This window comes from Erpetoichthys calabaricus, chromosome 1 (genome assembly GCF_900747795.2).
Source record: "Erpetoichthys calabaricus chromosome 1, fErpCal1.3, whole genome shotgun sequence".
In the NCBI taxonomy this organism is placed as follows: Eukaryota; Metazoa; Chordata; class Cladistia; order Polypteriformes; family Polypteridae; genus Erpetoichthys; species Erpetoichthys calabaricus.
This window is the reverse complement of record NC_041394.2, coordinates 344,526,484-344,545,989: the sequence shown is the minus strand read 5'-3', so window position 1 is coordinate 344,545,989 and position 19,506 is coordinate 344,526,484. Positions and strand designations below refer to the sequence as shown.

Sequence of the window (19,506 nt, the reverse complement as noted above, 5' to 3'; positions counted from 1 at the left end):
CTTGTGATCGTCTTCGAAAATTTGTAATTTGAACCCATGTCCATTGATTTAATATTTATAACATGTCTGAATATTTAAGGTATTTTTATTTAAATTTTGTTAAGGTCCCACCATCTTTACTTTGCTCAGTTAGTGTCCACTGGCCTCTCCTGTCTAATTTATCCAAAGAGAAATGACAGAAAGATGATGAACACAGAAAGGTCCATCATGAAGTAATGGGCAGATGTTATGAGAAATTCAAACTTTGAGGACACAAAGTTGTCACTCATGTGACCCCTAAATGTCCTGTGCAGTGAGTTGGTGATGCTGTGCCTTACCTGTAAAACCCAGCAAATGGCAATGTCAGCATGTCACTTGTTAATTTAATCAAATCACTTCAACTGAATGGGCAGTCCAACAGGAGCTGCTAGATGACAGCAGTGGTCAGCAGTCATGGGGTCACTGCACAGTCCACTCAGACAAAGAGGACTTCAGACCACCTCTGTGCCAACTGGACTGGACTTTAAGATGCTGACCATTCATCAAAAGCTCATTCTCCTGCTTAGAGATGTCACAGTGAACCGGACAGAGTGTCCTCATCATCTCATTAGTCTGACATCAGAAGAGTCCATTAGGAGAAACAGTTAAGAATCGAGCTCTGTGGTGACCAGTAGTGACCTGCATGTCTAACAGGTGACTTTGGATGTTGTCCTACAAATCACACAAAGTCTCCACATGTCCTGAGTCCTGCATGACAAACAGAAATCCAAATTTGTCACCTTCCTTCATCGTCACCTTTGACAAGTCTATTTGGACACTTGAGTGCAGAATGCTGTGAGTCTCATTTCTTTGACGTTCTTCTCCAACATTAACGTCCACATGTCAATCTGAATAGCATGAAGGTAGGAGACATGGCCAGGTATATAGTGCCTTACTTTAAAAGACTTGCAGTGGTTTCAGGTTAAAACTGCATTTCAGTAAAAAGTTAAATTGCCAGAAGTTGTTGAACCTTTGTGTTGTCTGTCCTTCTGACTGTCCTCATGTCCTCACTTCTCTCTTTTTATCTCCACAGCCTGTCTTATTGTGATCTCAACTCTAGATGTTGCTCAGATCTCTCCTCAGCTCTTTCTTCTCCAAACTCACAACTGACTGAACTGAGCCTGAGCAGCAACAACGTGAAGGATTCAGGAGTGACTCAGCTGTGTGAGGGGCTGAGGAGTGATAACTGCAAATTAGAGAAACTGAAGTGAGTGAACAACAAGTGTGTGTGTCTGTGTCTGTGTGAGAGTCAAAGAGAGTGTGAGTGGTCCATGTTGACCCTGCGTGTGTACTGGCACCTGTCCTGCTGTTGTTCCTGCCTTGCTCCTGATGCTTGCTTGGAGAGGCTCCAGCTGCCCTGAGCCCTGATCAGGATAAGCAAGTGTAGAAAATGGATGGATGGACAGTGAATGATATTAAACTGGGGTTTTCAGTCAGTCATTTGAGTTGAAGAAACATCAGAAACTTCAGTAAACTAAATGAATAAATGACTGACTGGTCAGCAGAGGCACACAGCATTATGGGAATCAGGAGGAGTGGTGAAAGAAAAGGAGATGGGAAAGGAGGAATCAGGAAAAGAGCAGAAGAAAAGGAGAAAGAACTGAGAGCTGGAAATGAAGAGAAGATCAGTGGCAGGTCTTAACTACTAGAGGGCAGAGGGCTGAGCAGAGCAGACGACTAAGTGGCATGCAGGTTTGGCTGATGGCATCTCGTCAAACGCTGTCACAAAATATTCTTAGCCAGAAACAGATGCAGAGTCAGAAGCCTTGGATTTCAGTGACACTTTATTTCATTGTAAGTAAAGTCATGCTGAGCTCACAAAAACAACCAGCACCCGAACACGGAGCAGCATTTTATAAGAAATTGACTTCACATTTCATATTCTGGCCATCCCTTCATATGCCAATGGCCGACACCTTTCAGCATTTCTCCTCTTTTTCCCCCTCTCCTTTTCACTGTGCCCCCTTGTTGCTCATCCTCCAGCCAGTCCTCAGGGATGAAATTTCAGGATGTTAACTCTATGGGCTTCACTTTATTGGTCGCTAAATCCAGTAGCTCCCTTTAAAAAAATATAACAAGAGTGTAAAGTGAAGTGCTTAAAAGGGACATTAATAGTATCATATAAAATTAAGTGATAAAAATATAATTATAAGTATGAAAATATATATATTAAGTTTAAAAAATACATGCCTGTATATGTAATCAGGTGGTTAAGTCTCCTATATCTCCAGTGCCTTTTTCCAGTTGTAATCAGAATGTCCAGTGCTCATCTCGTCACTTCTAGTCAGTGCTCGTCTTAACAGTACACAATCAGATACGTGCTCAGCTCACTCAGATATACGCATAGCTTAAGTGCTTATCATGCGCTTCAAGTGAGCTTATTCTTCCATAACACTCAGAAGTCTTATAAGACGTCCTTAACAGAAGTGACAGGGAGATGAAGGTGTTTGATGTGTCATCTTAGATAGAACCTCCACCATCAAAAGGCCACCAGTAATAACATTATTAATATTATTATTGTAATTAATGATTCCTGATGTGACTGACAGCTGACATTGTAACTGTGCTGCTCCTTGTTGGTCTCATTCTTCATTCGTCTTCTGTTCTTGTCAGATGAGATCCTGCCATTCAAATGTGTGAAGTCGGTGTGTCTGATGGCCTTTGTTGTACATCAATCATTTGAACCCATGTCAATGATTTAACACTTTTAACATTTGTCTGAATATTTATGGTATTATTTGTAAAATCTTGTTAATGTTCCCCCATCTTTACTCTAGCTACTACCTGTGATTTATTAAAAGAGAGACATCCGGAAGAAAGACAATAAACAGTGAAGAAATGAGCTGCTGTGAGAAATTCAGAGTTTGAGGACTCAAAGATGTCACTCCTGATGTGACCACAAACGTCCTGTGTAGTCAGTTGATGAATTGCTGTGCATTTCCAGTCCCTCCAGGAAGATGGCAGTATCAGCATGTTGACCGTTCATGTTATCAAATTACTTGGACTAAATGGCCAGACAGGAAGATGGACAGGAGCTGGAAATGGACAGCAGTGGTCAGCAGTGATGAGGGTTATTGCACGGTCCATTCGGACAAAGAGGATTTTAGACCCCCTCTGTGGCCAAAGGACTGGACTTTGGGATGCTGAAAGTCCATTTGAAGCTCATCCTCCTGCTTTGCTCCAAATTAGTAGAAAGAATAAGAAAACTGAGCTCAACACCACTGAGACCTTCAGTGGGTGGAGGTCAGCTGGTGAGTGGCACCAGACAGTATGTTAGGTCTGAATGGATGAGGACAGAAATGTTACGTGTTAGGCTTGTCATCCATGTCCATTACATTATTGATTGGAAAGTCAGGTGCTGTCTTTGTCCTTTTAAACAAACAGAGTGTCCTCATCCTCTAATTACTGTGACATCAGGAGAGTCCAGCATAAGAAACAGCTGAGTGTCAAATTTTGTAGTGACTGGTGTTTTTAGATGGTGTCCTACAAATTACATAAAAAGTCTACACTTACTAAGTAGGCAATGATGTGCAGAAACCCCAGTTTGTCACTCTCCCCCATATTCTGACAAGTCTATCTGGTCACTCGAGTGCAGAAAGCCGTCAATTTCATTTGTGTGTCCAATCTTAATGTCCACAGCTCAGTCTGAATGACTTCTCACCAGAGCATACAGCTTGAAGACAGGAGACTTTGGCGGTTATAGCATCTTACTTTATAAGACTAGCAGTAGTCTTGGGTTCAAACTGCATTTCAGTGAAAAATCAACATGCCAGCAGGCACTGTGTTGTGTGTCTGTCTGTCTGTCCCTCTTCATGTCCTCACCTCTCTCTCTTTATCTCCACAGCTTGTCTGACTGTGGTCTCACCTCCAGGTGTTCCTCATCTCTTTCCTCAGTCCTCTCTTCTCCACACTCACAGCTGACTGATCTGGAGCTGGACAATAACAAACTGAAAGACTTAGGAGCTTGTCATCTGTGTGCAGGGCTGCTGAACCAAAACTGTAAATTAAAGACACTGAGGTGAGTAAACAGGGTGCAGCGTGGGGGATTATGAAGTCAGAGCTGATGGCTTGACGAATGGACTGATAGCAGGACACTACATGATGACCTGACTGAAAGAAGGAGAAATACAGGAAACGAGATGAGAAGGTCAAAGAGCACTGGGCAAGATGAAGAAGCTGGACAGAGCTGGACGGAGGTTACAGGCAGGGATGACAACAAAGATAAAGTGAGATGACAGAAGGAGAACAACAGGGAAAAGAGGAGGAGTGTGAGATGGGCTGAGAAAAGGAACAGCAGAAAAGGTGAACAGGAGCTGTAGAATTAACAGACAGAGGGACAAGGACACAGGGAGAAGAGGGTTGACAAGGGGTTATAGGGGTCATATCGAACACACAAGGGAGAGAAGAGCCGATGTCAGTGGACAGGGTGATGAGGGTACAACAAGAGGACAATGAGAGGACAGAAAATGAAAGAAGACATGAGAGTGAGCAGAAGTAAGAATGAACATAATAGAGACTGATCATTAATTAACAGAGCAGGACACAGGAAGAGACCACAGGTGGACAGAGGGGTCAACATTATGTCAACTGAAAAGACCACCTTCTGTTGTGATTGCTCTTGCAATCTAAAATAGCCTACTAAACAAATTTCATCTCAAGGCAGGTTGAACCCCAGGAAAACAGGAGGCTTCAGGCCTTACTAGACTTCAGAGAGAAGGTCAAGCTTTTGAAGTCGAAATAATAGCAAAACAAGTCTAAAAGGTATGAGGTGTGTCTGACCACAGGGAGAACCTTGAAAACTCCAGCTTGGCAGAGAAAAGTCCTCAAGTAATTTTCACAAAAGATGAGGTTTATTAACAAAAGAACCACAAGGGTTGCAAAAGGCAATCCAAAGCTATCAGTATTGTAAAAAGCAAAATCCATAACATAATCTGAATTCAAGAGCAAAAGGTTCAAAGGCAATAAGCAGAATTAAAAAGAAAATGGGTAAAATACTCACCAAGACCACCAAACAGCAGAGTCAAGTCAAATGAACTACACTGGACCAATTAAAATCAACAAAGCCATCGATCCTTCAGAAGATGGTGACCTCGTTGGATGGTGGACTGGGCAAGTGGCAGGGTGACACACACATTATGTGACTTAGAGTCACTGACAGGAATTCTGGGTAGGTGACATCAGTGGGTGTGTCATTGAGATACTCCAGTGTGTGAGGTGGTGCCCTCTGGTGTTTGTAACTCACATGTGTGTCTCTTCACAGGCTGTCTCATAATATGATCATAGAGATTCAGAAGAACAACCTGCGGTCACTAGAGCAAGAGTTAAAGAGGACTGGACGGCAGGTGGATATCTACACATGACAAGGCTGTATATGATGATCAGCTGTCTCCAGTGATAACACAGCCTAAACCACTCCCTCTAACTTTTGTATTCGCCTCTGCTCTCCTCCAGATTTAATAAACTCTCAATATCTTCTTCTCAGCCTGTGTTCTTCTCCTTTAAACTCACTTGTGTTTGTCTACCCTCTGACCTCACAAGTTCACATCAGAGACCTCTGCATTTCACCAGCTGGAGGACTACAGTAGGAATTGCCTTCCAAAACAAGCTGGGGTCACAAGGCCCACTGAAGGGAGCATGGGTGGAAATGGGTGGAAATTTGTAGGGTGATGGATGATGAGACCTATCTTGGCATTGGGTAAAAACCATGGACAAGGTATCAGTCCATAACAGGACAAGAAGATGGTCATCTGAGCAGAAACATCACAAAACTGCTGCTCATCTACATCACTTTGTGTTTTTTGAACCCATGTCTGTTCCACTCCTTGTGCACTGTCCTATCTGCACACAACTCCTGACTTCAATCTGACTGAACAGACTCCTGCTATGTGTTGATTTGGACTTCTGTGACACTTAAAAACACACAAGGCTCAGATCTCTGTGTCTTCTTTGGCATTCCTTCGTCTCTGCTTCACTGTCACCTCCACTCATGTCCTCTTTAGAGAGCAGTGACTTGAACAAGTGAGTCATTTAAAAAAATGAGAGCAAAAGGACAAGATGAGGAGATCTCTGGCCTAGTGGTGTAGAAAGTGTGAGGGACTGGCAGCCGAGGCTGAGTTGGGTCTCCTGCCTTGAATCCGATGTTAATTAATACCATGAACTGGGCTGATTGTGTTTAGAAAATGGAGAGATGGAGGAGAACAAACACAACTCAGAACTGACAAAGAAACTGGGAAATAAGAGAGAGTGAAACTGGAATGAGAGTCAGACTAATGAGGACCTGGAAGATGCAGTATGAAACGTCAGCTTGGTGGTGGGCTTCTTCATGTCAATTGCTCTAGTCAGGAAAAGTTAATAGATGGACTGAGAACGTGAGAGAGGAGAAGAGAAAAACAACGGTGCAAGAAGAAGAGCAACAATGAGAAAGATGTTCAAAGAGATAGGAGAGACAGGGGTTAAGAACAGATGGGGACAGAAAAGGAGAATCAAGCTGGAACAGAAGGAGTCAGTAATTGGAGGTAAGCAGAAAGCGAACACCTGATAGTGAAAAAGAGGACAGTCCAAGTTATGTTAGAATGGAGAACAGAATTAAATTTCCAAGGTCAGCAGCCTTGAATGAGACATGATGGACATCTACACCCTCATCTGTGCTGAGAAGGCTGAAGATCTTTATGGACAAAAAGACCACAAGACCTTCACTCTGCTCTGCCTCAGTTCTGGTTCATGATGTGTGTCAGTGGAAAGATGGACAACATTCTTAGCTATTCACTAGACCGAGGAGCAAAGTGAATAAAATGATAAGAACATGAGAATGGAGAAGTGAGGAGTCAACAGTAAATATGACAGACGGTGATGGCAGTGTAAACATGAGAAGGAATCAAAGATATAATATTTAACTAGTGACTGATGAAAATGAAGACAAGGCTGGGCTTCTGTAATAAGTGAGGGTTTCAGCTAAAACTTCCCTTCAAAAGATGAATTTGATGGACACAAGATTAAATTGTAAAGAGTGAATCTGCTAGACTGAGAGACCATAGGATCCTTGAAGGACAGCTGGTCATCAATCAATACCCAAACTTACATACAGACTTGGTAGGCATTAACAATAACTAGCTTAGCTGAACAGAGATAGGGCGTTGAACAGACGGTGAAGGTGGAATGACAAAGAGGTCCCTCTTTACCAGGTCGAGCTGGAGATCCAGTTTGCTCTATCAGTGAGGCATGCAGAGATTCTAGTTGCTATCATGATGTCCTCTGGAGGGAATGACAAGTTCATTCATTCATTTACTTATTTAATCATTCGTTCATCTTCCACCTCTTATCCAAAGCCAGGGCATGGGAGCAACAGTCTTAGCAGTGAGGCTCAAATGTTCTTTCTCCCAAACAGACTTCCAAATCATACTGTGGGATCCCATGGCATTCCCAGGCCACCTATGAGATATAATCCTCCCAGAGAGCCCTGGATCTTCTCCAGGGTATCCTTCCATCTGGTAAAACCTCCACAAGGAAGCATCTAGGAGGCATTTACATCAGATGCCTGAAACACCTAAACTGGCTTCTCTCAATGTAGAGGGTCAGCAGCTCTACTCTGCACCTCTCCCATATGTCTACACTTCTCACCCTATCTCTAAGGGAGAGCCCCACCACTCTGAAGAGAAAGCTCATTTTGGCCGTGTATCCACAATCTCATTCTTTTGGTCATTACCTAAAGCTCATGACCAAAGGTTAGGGTAGGGACATATTGTAGATGGACTGATAAATCAAGAGCTTTGCCTTCTGAGTCAGCTCCTTCTTCCCCACTACATGTTGGTATAGTGAATGCATAACTGCGCTCATTGCCCTAATACACTTGTTGATTTCACCAGCTTATGGGAGGTTTCTGGGAGAGCATGGGGCCCCTAATAAGGGCTATTCAGTCCCTGTATCACCAGAATGAGAGCTGTGTCCACATACTTGGAAAAACATCATTTCCATTTCCAGTGGATGTAGGACTCCATCAGGGCTTTGCTTTGTCTCCTGTCCTGTTTGTGGAATGACTGGTACAGCTGCATATCATCAACATTGTACTGATAAGAAAGAAACATAAGACTGGATGATGGGGCCTGGTGAAGTGGTGTATAGAGAGAAGAGGATGGGCTTAGCACTGATATCTGGGACATCCCCATGCTTGCCTGGTGCACCCTTGACATCACTCCACATCAGGACACAAAGTAGGATCTGCCCAAGAAATAGGACTCAGACCTCCTGAAAGCATATGCTCAGAAGGATATGAGACTCAGACACATGCTAGTTGCACATTGGAGCAGGATTCAAATTCAACTCTTACACGTGTCTACAACGATCTGTGTAAAAGTAGGATTGCAAGAAATGCAAGAAATGTTGAACACATACCTAAAACAGAAACTTTTTTCATGTTGTAGTACTAATGAAAAAAATTTGACATGAAGTGTATAATGTGTCAAGACTGAAGTCCAAATATCAAACAAACACTTTCACAAAAGTTTCACATATAACAAAACAAGTGCGCTTTAATTCAAGACTATAACCAAAGAAAAAGAAATCGGGTTAGGGTATGATGCTGACACAACCACTTGGGTGGTGCAGCAGTGAGAACTGCTAAGTCATAATCAAGACGTAGTTGAGCTGAAGAAGTTTGGGCTCATCTTAACAGAAATCCACCCAGAATTGGTTCTCCAAAGGCCTAATTAATTGTAGAGCTCTTTTGTCATTATTAGCCAATACATTTAGGCCACAGAATGATACTTCAAATATAATAATCATTTTATTTATTTTATGTTGTAATTTATTGTATACTCTGCGGTGGGTTGGCACCCTGCCCGGGATTGGTTCCTGCCTTGTGCCCTGTGCTGGCTGGAATTGGCTCCAGCAGACCCCCGTGACCCTGTGTTCGGATTCAGCAGGTTGGAAAATGGATGGATAGATGGATGGATGAATACTGTGTCACAAACTCGACCAAGAGCCATAGCAAGGTTTGGGGCAGACACCCATACACTGTTTCCTGGCTGCAAAATTGCAAAAAGGATAGCGCTGAAGTGCACGATTCAGAATCCAAAATAGAACTGAATGGATAGGGGAAAAGTGGCGGATTTTAAAGGCCAATACAGGAAATGACATCAAGGTGTCATAACCAGAAGGGTCTTCTTCTCCATAGGCTCCAGACTGGAAATGATATCAGGGGGGTCGGACTCGGAAGGGTCCTTGTCCATAGGGTCAGACCCAGAAGTGTCATCAAAGGGGTTGGAAGCAGGCTTGATGTCATCAGGACCAGGCAAGATTTCCTGTGCACGGTCTGTAGACAACCGAGAAAAAGAGTCAGTGCACTCTGCTACATCCCGGTCTGGCTCGGAATTACCCTCATTCAAGCCGTTTAGCTGCCTCCCATGCGCACGTGTGTGACAACTGGAAGAAAAGACATTTTGGCATATTTGATGGAATTGGAGCTATATGCATAAAAAATGCAGCAAAGCCAGTGGTTCATGCTCCAAGATGGATATACATACCTTTCAGGTAGAAATTACAGCATGAATTAAACAGAATGGTGAAGCTTAAAGTCATAGGGCAACAAAAGGAGCAAGTGAATGGGCGAACGCCACAGTCTGTGTTAATAACCAAATGGAGCTTAAGAGTCTGTATACAATACAATACAACACAATTTATTTTTGTATAGCCCAAAATCACATAAGAAATGCCACAATGGGCTTTAACGGGCCCTGCCTCTTGACAGCCCCCCAGCCTTGACTCTCTAGGAAAAACTCTCAAAAAAACCCTTTTAGGGAAAAAAAGGAAGAAACCTCAGGAAAGGCAGTTCAAAAAGAGACCCCTTTCCAGGTCGGTTGGGCGTGCAGTGGGTGTCAAAAAGAAGGGGGTCAATACAATACAATACACAAAACAAAACAAATCCTCAATACAGTATAAAAATAAAAATTTTACAAGTACGGACCAGAATTTAACAGTAGATGAAATCACATAATATGATTTGGATTTGTTTAGAGTCCTGGAGACCTCAGCCATCAAGCTGCCTCCCCCATTTGGCCATTCCACAGCTGAAACATCGCTTGGCCAGCCAATCCGATGAAAATACCCCACGATTCCTGCGATCCTCCATCAGGGATAACTTTACCTTAGGCAGGCAAAAGAACTTGGCAGGGGGGCTGTGGCACCAAGTGGCACATTTGAGTACCGAGAAGAGATACAGAATAGGTGAGGGTTAGTAACAAATTATAACAATCATGTTACTTATATTTTAGTGCTAATGACTAACAACAGAGATGCAGTCTGCACAGCTAATCTGCAGCTCTACTCAGGGTGTGCTAAACTGAAGTAGTGAGTCTTTAGCCAGGATTTGAAAGCTGATATCGAAGGGGCATCTCTTATAGTAGCAGGCAGACCATTCCACAGTTTAGGAGCCCTGTAACTAAAAGCTGGACCTCCCACTGTTATTTTATTAATCCATGTATGGATACAAAAGATCTAAATCAAAATATATTGAAGAACAATTGTAAATGTTCTCAAGGGCTGGACGCTGTATTGCGATAATCGTCTGTGCTCTTGACACAACCCGCCGTAGAGCTTTCCGATCAACTTCTGCCCAGCTGTGATTCCACACACAGATTCAGTGGGATAAAATACTCTGAGTGGTGCACTGAGAGTAACAACACTAAAGCAGCTATGTTATTTGAACTAGTTTGGTCATTTGGTGCACCAGAATATTGTTACAGAATGATTACAATCAAGTGACTTAAATCTAGAAACAATATGCCATTAATTTTGATGTATCTGATACAGCGCGCATCATGGATGTGAATCTAAAAAAGAAAAGGAGACCACATAAACAGAATCACTGCCTTGACGCTGGGTGTCCCCCATTTACAAAACCAAGCAGAAAACGTGTGTACGTATGGTGTGAGGCTGCCGTGAAAATGTGCATGGCTTTACACCAAGTTTAGTTTTTATACATCTCGATGTGCACATGGAAACAGGAGTACGCATCATTTTTTACACACTGTTTATCCATGAGGCCCCCAGTGTTACGTTCATGTTTTCTGCATCATGCAAACTTAAAGTATAACTGTTACAGACATGATGTGAAATACAGAGTGCCCTGGAGTGTCTGAAAAGTGGCATGGAGAGTGTGGCAGTGGATAACAGGAAGTGACTGGCGATGACTGTTTCCACATTGCAGATGAACACCTGACATGTCCTGCTTCTGCTACCTAAGTAGCTTGCTAGTGTTTGAGTTTACAGGTTATGATGATATTTTTCTGTCCTCTGATTACGATTTGTGTCTTGTGTGTCTCAGCTCTGCTTATGCTTTTCTGATTTTGGGTGCACATCCTAGAATTTTTGCTATTTAATCAAAGTCTTCCATGTTATGATCAATTTTTGAACTATGCCTTTTTCATGTCTTCTCTTGATTCCATTTTCTCTCAAAATTACAGTTGCCTTGTGCAAGCCAAGTTAAGCGAGTCACTTATTTTAGATATGCACATCCAAACTGATAGCTTTCTTTGTCATTAATTATTGTATATTTATCAGTACCAGAGTAAGATTTCAGGGCTCAGCCAATGTTGAACACTAAAGGGACCCTGTTTACTAGATGTCATTTCATACACTGTGTTTCCAATCTTCTTCTATCATCCTATTAAACAGTTTCTCTTGCAAAGCACACCAGCCAGCTTCACTCCCCCCTTAGCCCCCTCTCCAACCAATACTACTGGTCTCCATCCTGCCTGTATAAATGACATTTCTTCCAAGTGGACTTGGACGGACCTCGGGCCATTCATTACAGAAATCCTGCTCATTTCTCACTCCACTGTAGCCCACCCACCACTTCAGGACAAGAAGATGTAATGGACAGCTCCTGCATATTAAGCCTCAGACAAGGCCCACTCCCTTCTTCACATAATCCTGTTTTATAAAATGGAGTGCACCTTGTGTGGTGCAGGTCACTTGAGTAGTCATTGAGGACAGGTTTTTATCTTTGTGCTTTCTTGCATAAATTAGTAGTTAAAGTATTTCTTTGCAGAAGGCCTGAGCTGTGTCACAAACAAGTCACAAAGAAGGTCTACTCAGTTGCATCACACAGTAGCTGTGCTCTTTATTCTCAGTATTAGTTGTTGTCATCAGGCTACAGATTTAGGATCCTGAAGGAAAAGAGCAACAGATTTAAGAAATGCTTATTCCAAGAGCTGTAAGCATTTTAAATTATATCAGTTGTAGAGGTCCTTCTGAATTCTGAATTGCTATCATGTACTGTTAAAGGTATTTATTCTTATTTGCACAAATTGTGTGGGTATGAGTAGTGATTATAACAGTTACTGTCAGCTGTTGTGACTTGCCATATTTTCTTTTATGTGTTTAAAAATGCCCCATATTTTTATACCTTCCTGCTGCAGATAAATTCCCCTCTGGGATAATAAAGCCAAACCTAAATCTAAACTAGACAAACCAGTCCTGCCAGGGTCTCGGGTTTCACCACACAGCCGACAATGTCTGCCTGAGTCAAGGGGTCTGCTGCTTCTGCTTCAATGCTGTAAGTCAAATCCTTCAATTCTTTTTTCCTTGAAATTGTTTGAGTTGCTGCAGATTCTTTAGTGGCACCGAGGGGGTCAAAGATATGCCACTGTGACTGAGGATGAGGTCTGTGCTGCAGGGGACATGAGGGAATATAAAAAAAAATAGAGACTTTAGGGTGACTGTACCATTTTGTGTCAACTCCGTTACAAATAACGTTACAAGGTATGAAGAAGACGAAAGAGGATATCACTACTAGAGTTGCAGAATAATATTGTGCTGCTGTTTTATAACAAAATCCAGAAAAGTGTAGATTATTTGGAAAATTTCATTAAAAATAATTCAAAACATATTATTGAATGTTAAAAAACACACAGTGAATGAAATAAAGGACATCAAATCTGATATAAAGTATATGAAGGAAGGGAGTCAAATTAATAAAAAATAAAAAAGAATGGCCTAGTTGGATCATTTATAGGAATTTATGAAGAATAAAATAAGGTCAACTGCAAAAATTGTAACAAAAGCTAATAGAACAAAGGAAGAAGAAATTATTAAGGCATTTTTTATTTTTACCCATAACAGCAAAACAGAGCAAGCAGCTGCAAGTAAATTAGCATATTAATAATAATAATAATTCTTTATATTTATATTGTGCTTTTCTCACTACAAAGGGAGGACCAGGAGAGTATATATAAATCCCCGCGAAGTACTGTTTTTAAATTTTTATTAAGAAGAAAAGCTTTTTAAATTGAGGGAAAATATCCCAATAACAATTTGTTAAGGATCTGTTTTTTTGTGAAGCAGCCTTAACACAGCTTTTCCACTGTTTTATAAACAAATGGCATATAAGGTCTTCCTTTTTCGTTGCTTCGCCAAGGAAAGAGCCTTTTTATTAAATCCAAGGGTTCTTCGCTTTTTTTTTTTGCTTTTTTTACGATTGTTATAGTTCTGTTTGTATACCACATTGTCAGTTCAGCACTCCGGTTGTAATATGACCAAGCTGTGCAAGCACACTCTTGAGAATGCAACGTATAGTTGTACAGGAGAAAAGCAATCTTGCCTGAAATCAATGGCAACCTTTTGTAGGTCTATGAACTTAATTTAAACTTTAGGTTTACACGGTGCTTTCTTTCCGAAGTACCTGCACTCATGAATATGTCTGTATGCGTCAGTTGCTCAAATCCCCGCGCTTCGCACCGGCGAAGTACTGCTTTTAAATTTTTATTAAGAAGAAAAGAAAACCTTTTTAAATTGAGGGAAAATATACCAATAACAGTGTGTTAAGGATCTGTTTTTTTGTGAAGCTGCCTTCATTCGAGTGATCACTTCGAGCTGACTTGCTGGCTAACCATAAGCGTTACCTGGTAGGTAACCACCCATACAATCAGATTGTGAATCAGACTACGAATGCCGTGAATGTAATTACCCCGATCTACATGCTGTCAAATAAATGAACCACACGCTGTGGCGCAATTTTAGGGTCTTCGCCTCTAGCGCTGATGTCCGAGGTTCAATTCCCGTAAGGGAGTGAAGTGAGTGGGTGGTTACCTACCAGGTAACGCTTATGGTTGGCCAGCAAGTCAGGTAACATCAGCCACGGTGCCTTCAGTTGTGAGAAGCAGATCATAGAATGGTTGAAAATAGTTTACTGTCAAATAATGCAAAGATTACGCAACACGTGTTTCCCCCTTATTCTTGGCTCATCAGGCGTACACACTCACTGCACTCGCTTACGGTAATCGAACCTCGGACGTCAGTGCTAGAGGGGCTTCGCAGCGGTGAAGTATTGCTTTTAAATTTTAATTAAGAAGAAAAGAAAACCTTTTCAAATTAAGTCTTAAAAAGAGGTGTAAAGATATTGACAATAAGCTACGCAAACCCACCAAGACATGCAATCGTTTAAATCAAGGCGCGAGTCGAAAAACACCATCCCATAATATTAGTTAACGATTAACACATTTCTATATGTATTGTAAGCATACAATACAACTGATAATATGTTGCGCTTATTTATCTGGTGTACTGACATTTTTGCGTGATTAACGGCTGAAATCTAATGTGGTTTGTGCCCTTCAGAATGAAAACAGTTTGCATTTACCTTTTTAATAAAAGGCGAGCTTTTAAGCCTGAGAAATCACCCCGTAAATGCACACGTTTAATTGCACATGTGTTAATATGTATGCTTACACAGTATCAAAAGACACTCAACAATTAACGTCATTTACCTTTGTTCCCGCGTTTGACTCGTGCTGTAAATCTCTTCCTTGTTTTCAGTTCACGTGATTACGTAGGAGGCGTGATGATGCGATACGTGACTCCGCCTCCTCCATTAGAGTATATGGACAAAAAACAGGTTCCAGTTATGACCATTACGCGCAGAATTTCGAAACGAAACCTGCCTAACTTTTGTAAGTAAGCTGTAAGGAATGAGCCTGCCAAATTTCAACCTTCTACCTACACGGGAAGTTGGAGAATTAGTGATGAGTGAGTGAGTGAGTCAGTCAGTCAGTCAGTCAGTGAGGGCTTTGCCTTTTATTAGTATAGATGAATTGGCTGAATGTCTTCTCTTGGATTTTAAGGAATCAACTGATAAAGCAGTCCAACCAACTGCAATGACTCAAGATTTAGTATCTGTAATCCCAAAACCAAAGACACCTTGTTAATTGACCACTTGATCACTTTGATTAATAATGATGGAAAGACCCTGTGGAAGAAACTTTACAGGCACCCCCTACTGGGTGTTCCAAATAGGCAGTAAGCACAGGCATGAGAAAGTGTCAATCATTCTTCTTTATTATCTAAGTAGGCAACACCTACAGTGCAAGCAACTTATTAGGAAGTGTTACAAATTAAGAAGCATCTTCTGCGCTATATTTATACTCTTCGTTAATTAGATCACAATTCCAAGGAATTCATTACATAATCAGAAAACTTTTAACATGATCAGTTACGTCCATTTGCTAAAGGCACATGACAAACGTTGATACTTTAAATAACCACAGTTTACCAGGTTCACAAGGCTGATTGACAGTCTTGTTAGCTTAGGAGTACATGACTTTTAAATGTTTTTAACAGGTGCCCATACAGCCATGAGATTTTGCATTTTAATTCCATTCACATGATTTGCAAGATAACGGACTTTTCCTTTTTAATCCAGGTGGAATCGTCAACAGGAAACTTAGCCCAAGCATTACAATACAACTATGATTACGCCTTAAAATTTGACCTTTTCTCTTAACTCAAGTCTTCATCATAGCAAAAATAACACCTTCAGCCTTTAAGCATAAGCTCAGAATAATATGGCGCCTTTTGTATGCTATGCTGTAAGACTCAGGCACATATCCAGTAAAATAATTAAAGCAGGTTTGTTTTAAGAGTGCATCTGCATCACACGCTAGTTGCACATCGAGCTAGGGTTCAAATTCAACTTTTACAACCCTTGCATCTATTTTTGCAAAGAAACTGAAAACAGACCTTAACTGAATTAATAATGTGTCACAGTAACGTTTTATAAAGAGAAAGCATTTATACTAAAACTAGCTATGTAAGCCCATGCTGTAAAAAACCTAGAAATCATAGATTCTTGCACTTCAATCAATCAATTGCATCGGTTGTGCATTAGCGGGTAAGCGAGGTTCTCATTCCTCTGAGGTTTTGTTTTGCCGCCGTGTTCGCCTGTGTTGTCTATCAGTGGCGAAGCAAGTTTCACTCTCTGTGGAGGTTTCATTTCACCGATGTGCTCACCTTGTTTGTATATCAGTGGCAAAGTGAGGTTTTCTTTCCATGGCTGTTTCACTTTGGAGATGTGCTCACCTTTGTTGTCCATCAGCGGCTAAGCAAGTTTCTCTCTCTTCAGAGGTTTACGTTTTTGCCGATGTGCTCGCCTCTCTTGTATATTAGTGGCTAAGCAAATTTCTCTTTTCTTGGAGGTTTCACTTTGGCGACAGAGTCACTTTCTTGTCACTTGTCAGAACCTGCATTGAATTGTTTTACGTTGCTCTTGGATGGTGCTCTGCATCAACATTCACCAGACTTTTTGATCATACCTCGTGTATTTAATATTTGGAACAATAGCTATGTCAAAATTATAAACTGTACTAGCAAAATACCCGCGCTTCGCAGAGGAGAAGTAGTGTGTTAAAGAAGTTATGATAAAGAAAAGGAAATATTTTAAAAATAACATAACATGATTGTCAATGATTGTCGTAGGCTTATTTTAATATTGAGAGAGAATTTGATGATTGTAAAGAGTTTGATTTATGATTGTAACTGCTGTGTATGAGAAATGCACATTTTTAGGATGTAAGGATCTCTTTGTAAACTACGTTTGCAGTTCTGCCCTCGGGCTGTAAAATGACCAAGCTGTCTGCTGAGCTTATTCTTGAGCATGCAACGTACAGTTGGCTATGTGAGAAGCAATCTTGTGTCAAGTCAATGCCGACCTTTTTTAGAGTTCGGCCCTGTGACCTATTTATTGTCATAGCAAAGCAGACCCTTACTGGAAATTGGAGGCATTTGAATTGGAATGGGAGGTCAGAGGGTATGAGAGGGATGCAAGGAATAAATCCAGTCTCCCCTGAGCCAGTTCCAGTGAAGACAGTTGCCTCAAAGAGGTTCTTGTGCAGATCTGAAGCCTGGTGCCGTTACAAAGTTTTGGTGGTTGTATGTTTCATGGTAACAAAATTGGTGTGCCGACCTTCAAAAGTAGAGTATGTGGAGGCATGCCCGGAGGATTAAGAGTGTGAAGAAACTAAATAAAAAGGCAGGAGTCACCAGCAGGAGGACATGAAACAAGGCAAACAATAATAGGCTTGAAGCGGTGGAGTAATGAAGAAGGAAGCAGTGAGCACGATGAACAGCTGAGGAAAGTAAGGAAGCGAGTGAGGAGGCACATGAGTGTGGGATGTCGTTAATGATTATAGGCAGGGAGCCAATCATGTGGTAGGTGCGCGGACAGCAGCCATGTGGAAAAAGGATTGGGGACTGGGGGCAGCCCTTATGTGTCTCTGCCATGAAATAAATCCTCTGTTAATGGAAATAAGGAATGAAACCGCCAAAGGAGAGGTCAGTTCCAAAAGTTCCTTACGGTATAATGGTGAGAACCGCCAAAAAGAAGACGTTATTTTTGAAAGTTCGTTACGGGGCATGGCGCGAAATGAAACATACTTAACGTTTGTAAGTACAGTGTAAGGATGAGCATAGAAAATTTGGGCTTCCTACGTATATTGGAAGTCGCAGAAATAGTGAGGAGGGGTTTCCCCTATCTATATATACAATTTAGGGGGTACACCTGTTTCCCCCCCCTTGGGTGTTGCAGTAGGACATGAAACATACCTAACTTTTGTAAGTACACTGCAAAGAATGAGCATGCAACATTTCAGCTTCCCACCTATATGGAAAGTGGGAGAGTTAGTGAGGAGTCAGTGAGGGCTTTGCCTTTTATATGTATAGATAATTGTGCCATTTTTCAGACTTACCAGGAATGTTTATTGGGTTCATCTACTCCTGCCCTTGAGGATTAAAACACATACATAAACATACCCACACATGCACATAGACAAAGTCTCAAGTGGGCCAATTGCCAGTGAATATTTTGCATATACCTGAAGCAAATATGGTAAATTCAGATTAATACAAAATAAATTTGGATTAAAAATTGTAATCATGCGATTAATCACAATTACATTTTTTAATCGAACAGTACCCCTAGTTTTAATGAGTATAATGGTAACTATGCACCCCTGACATGCATACTATACAAAAAACAAATGTGCTAAAATTGAAAATTAGAAAACTAGTTTAATTTGTTGTTTGTTTGTTTTTAACACATTTTTTGTTTTAGTTTTCCAGCAAAACAGTGATGACAGTAAATTAAAATTAAATCTGAAATTGAAGAAGCTTAATACTGCAATGTGTCCAATGTCTAGATGAAAACCAGCAGTCTTACCTAAATGACATTTTGTTGATGTGATCGGTACCAGCTGCCATATTCTACATATTCAAGATATTTTGTGATTTTAAGAGTCACTTGTTATATATATATGTGGGTATCAGGCCCTTCAAAAGACATCAGAGTCTGCTTCTGGGGATAAAGACATTGATATGAGTAGTTCACTCTGTCACCACTGCAGAGCCAAAGAAACTTAACAAAACACGACTGCAATTGAATATGTATATCTGTGAAAAAGCAGAGGAGGATAGTAAAGTGGCACTCATCAGAGACCAAATGAGGCAGACAAGAGAACATTCTGTCTTTCTTGCACTTCAGTCTCTAGCCCATCCCTCAGCACCCCTGCTTTTGAAGTGTTTGGAATGTAGAAGAGCAATTAGTGAGCTGCTTTACTTGAGCCAACACGCCTGCTGACACTTCACAGCTGCATGTTTTGTTAGTTCTTGATCTTGAATTTATGGGCAGTATTGGGGGGGCAGCAGCAGGTCTGGTGATGAGGTCTGTACAGCAGGGGACTTAAGCAACTGTCAGAAAGAAAACACTCTATTGTATATAAAGTGACAAGTGATGGGACTCACTGCTTTATCAAATAGTAATTGGTTTTAAATTAGTTTTTTAATGACAATATAATACAATTCTTACTAATAAAAATGAATCTTACAAACGAGGCCTGGGAGAATGTCACTATATAGTCTGCATTGGACAGAAATAATTAAGTAGAAAAGATTTGGAAAGGTTTAAAATCTAGGCCAGGTCTCTTACAACATTCCTCTCAGTTAGCAGGATGGCGAGTTTGCAGGTGATCTTCCAGAATATTTAACTAAGCTGCTGGCTGAAGTAAAAAGGGATGAATTATAAAGAGCTAGTGCAGGAGGACAGATGAAACTGGCCATCAGATTTTCAGAGATTCAATAGTGTCCACAATCTTTTTTCCATATAACAATAATAATAATAATAATAATAATAATAATAATAATAATAATAATGAAGAAGAAGAATACACT

The 19,506-nt window shown here is 41.0% G+C and overlaps 2 protein-coding genes across 2 annotated transcripts in view; both read left to right on the top strand.

Annotated features, from left to right (window-relative positions):
- Window positions 1-5,787, top strand: part of LOC114644738 (NACHT, LRR and PYD domains-containing protein 12-like) — a 217,671-nt gene extending 211,884 nt beyond the window's left edge. The window contains exons 16-18 of the mRNA XM_051924823.1: window positions 1,052-1,225; window positions 3,863-4,036; window positions 5,279-5,787. Coding sequence (XP_051780783.1) covers window positions 1,052-1,225; window positions 3,863-4,036; window positions 5,279-5,378 — 448 coding nt within the window. The 3' untranslated portion in view covers window positions 5,379-5,787. The remainder of the gene's footprint in view (window positions 1-1,051; window positions 1,226-3,862; window positions 4,037-5,278) is intronic.
- A 6,652-nt stretch (window positions 5,788-12,439) lies between these two features.
- The window catches only part of LOC114668303 (NACHT, LRR and PYD domains-containing protein 12-like), a 45,213-nt gene continuing 38,146 nt past the window's right edge, over window positions 12,440-19,506 (top strand). The window contains exon 1 of the mRNA XM_028823980.2: window positions 12,440-12,568. The gene's annotated coding sequence lies outside the window, so the exon portion shown is untranslated. The remainder of the gene's footprint in view (window positions 12,569-19,506) is intronic.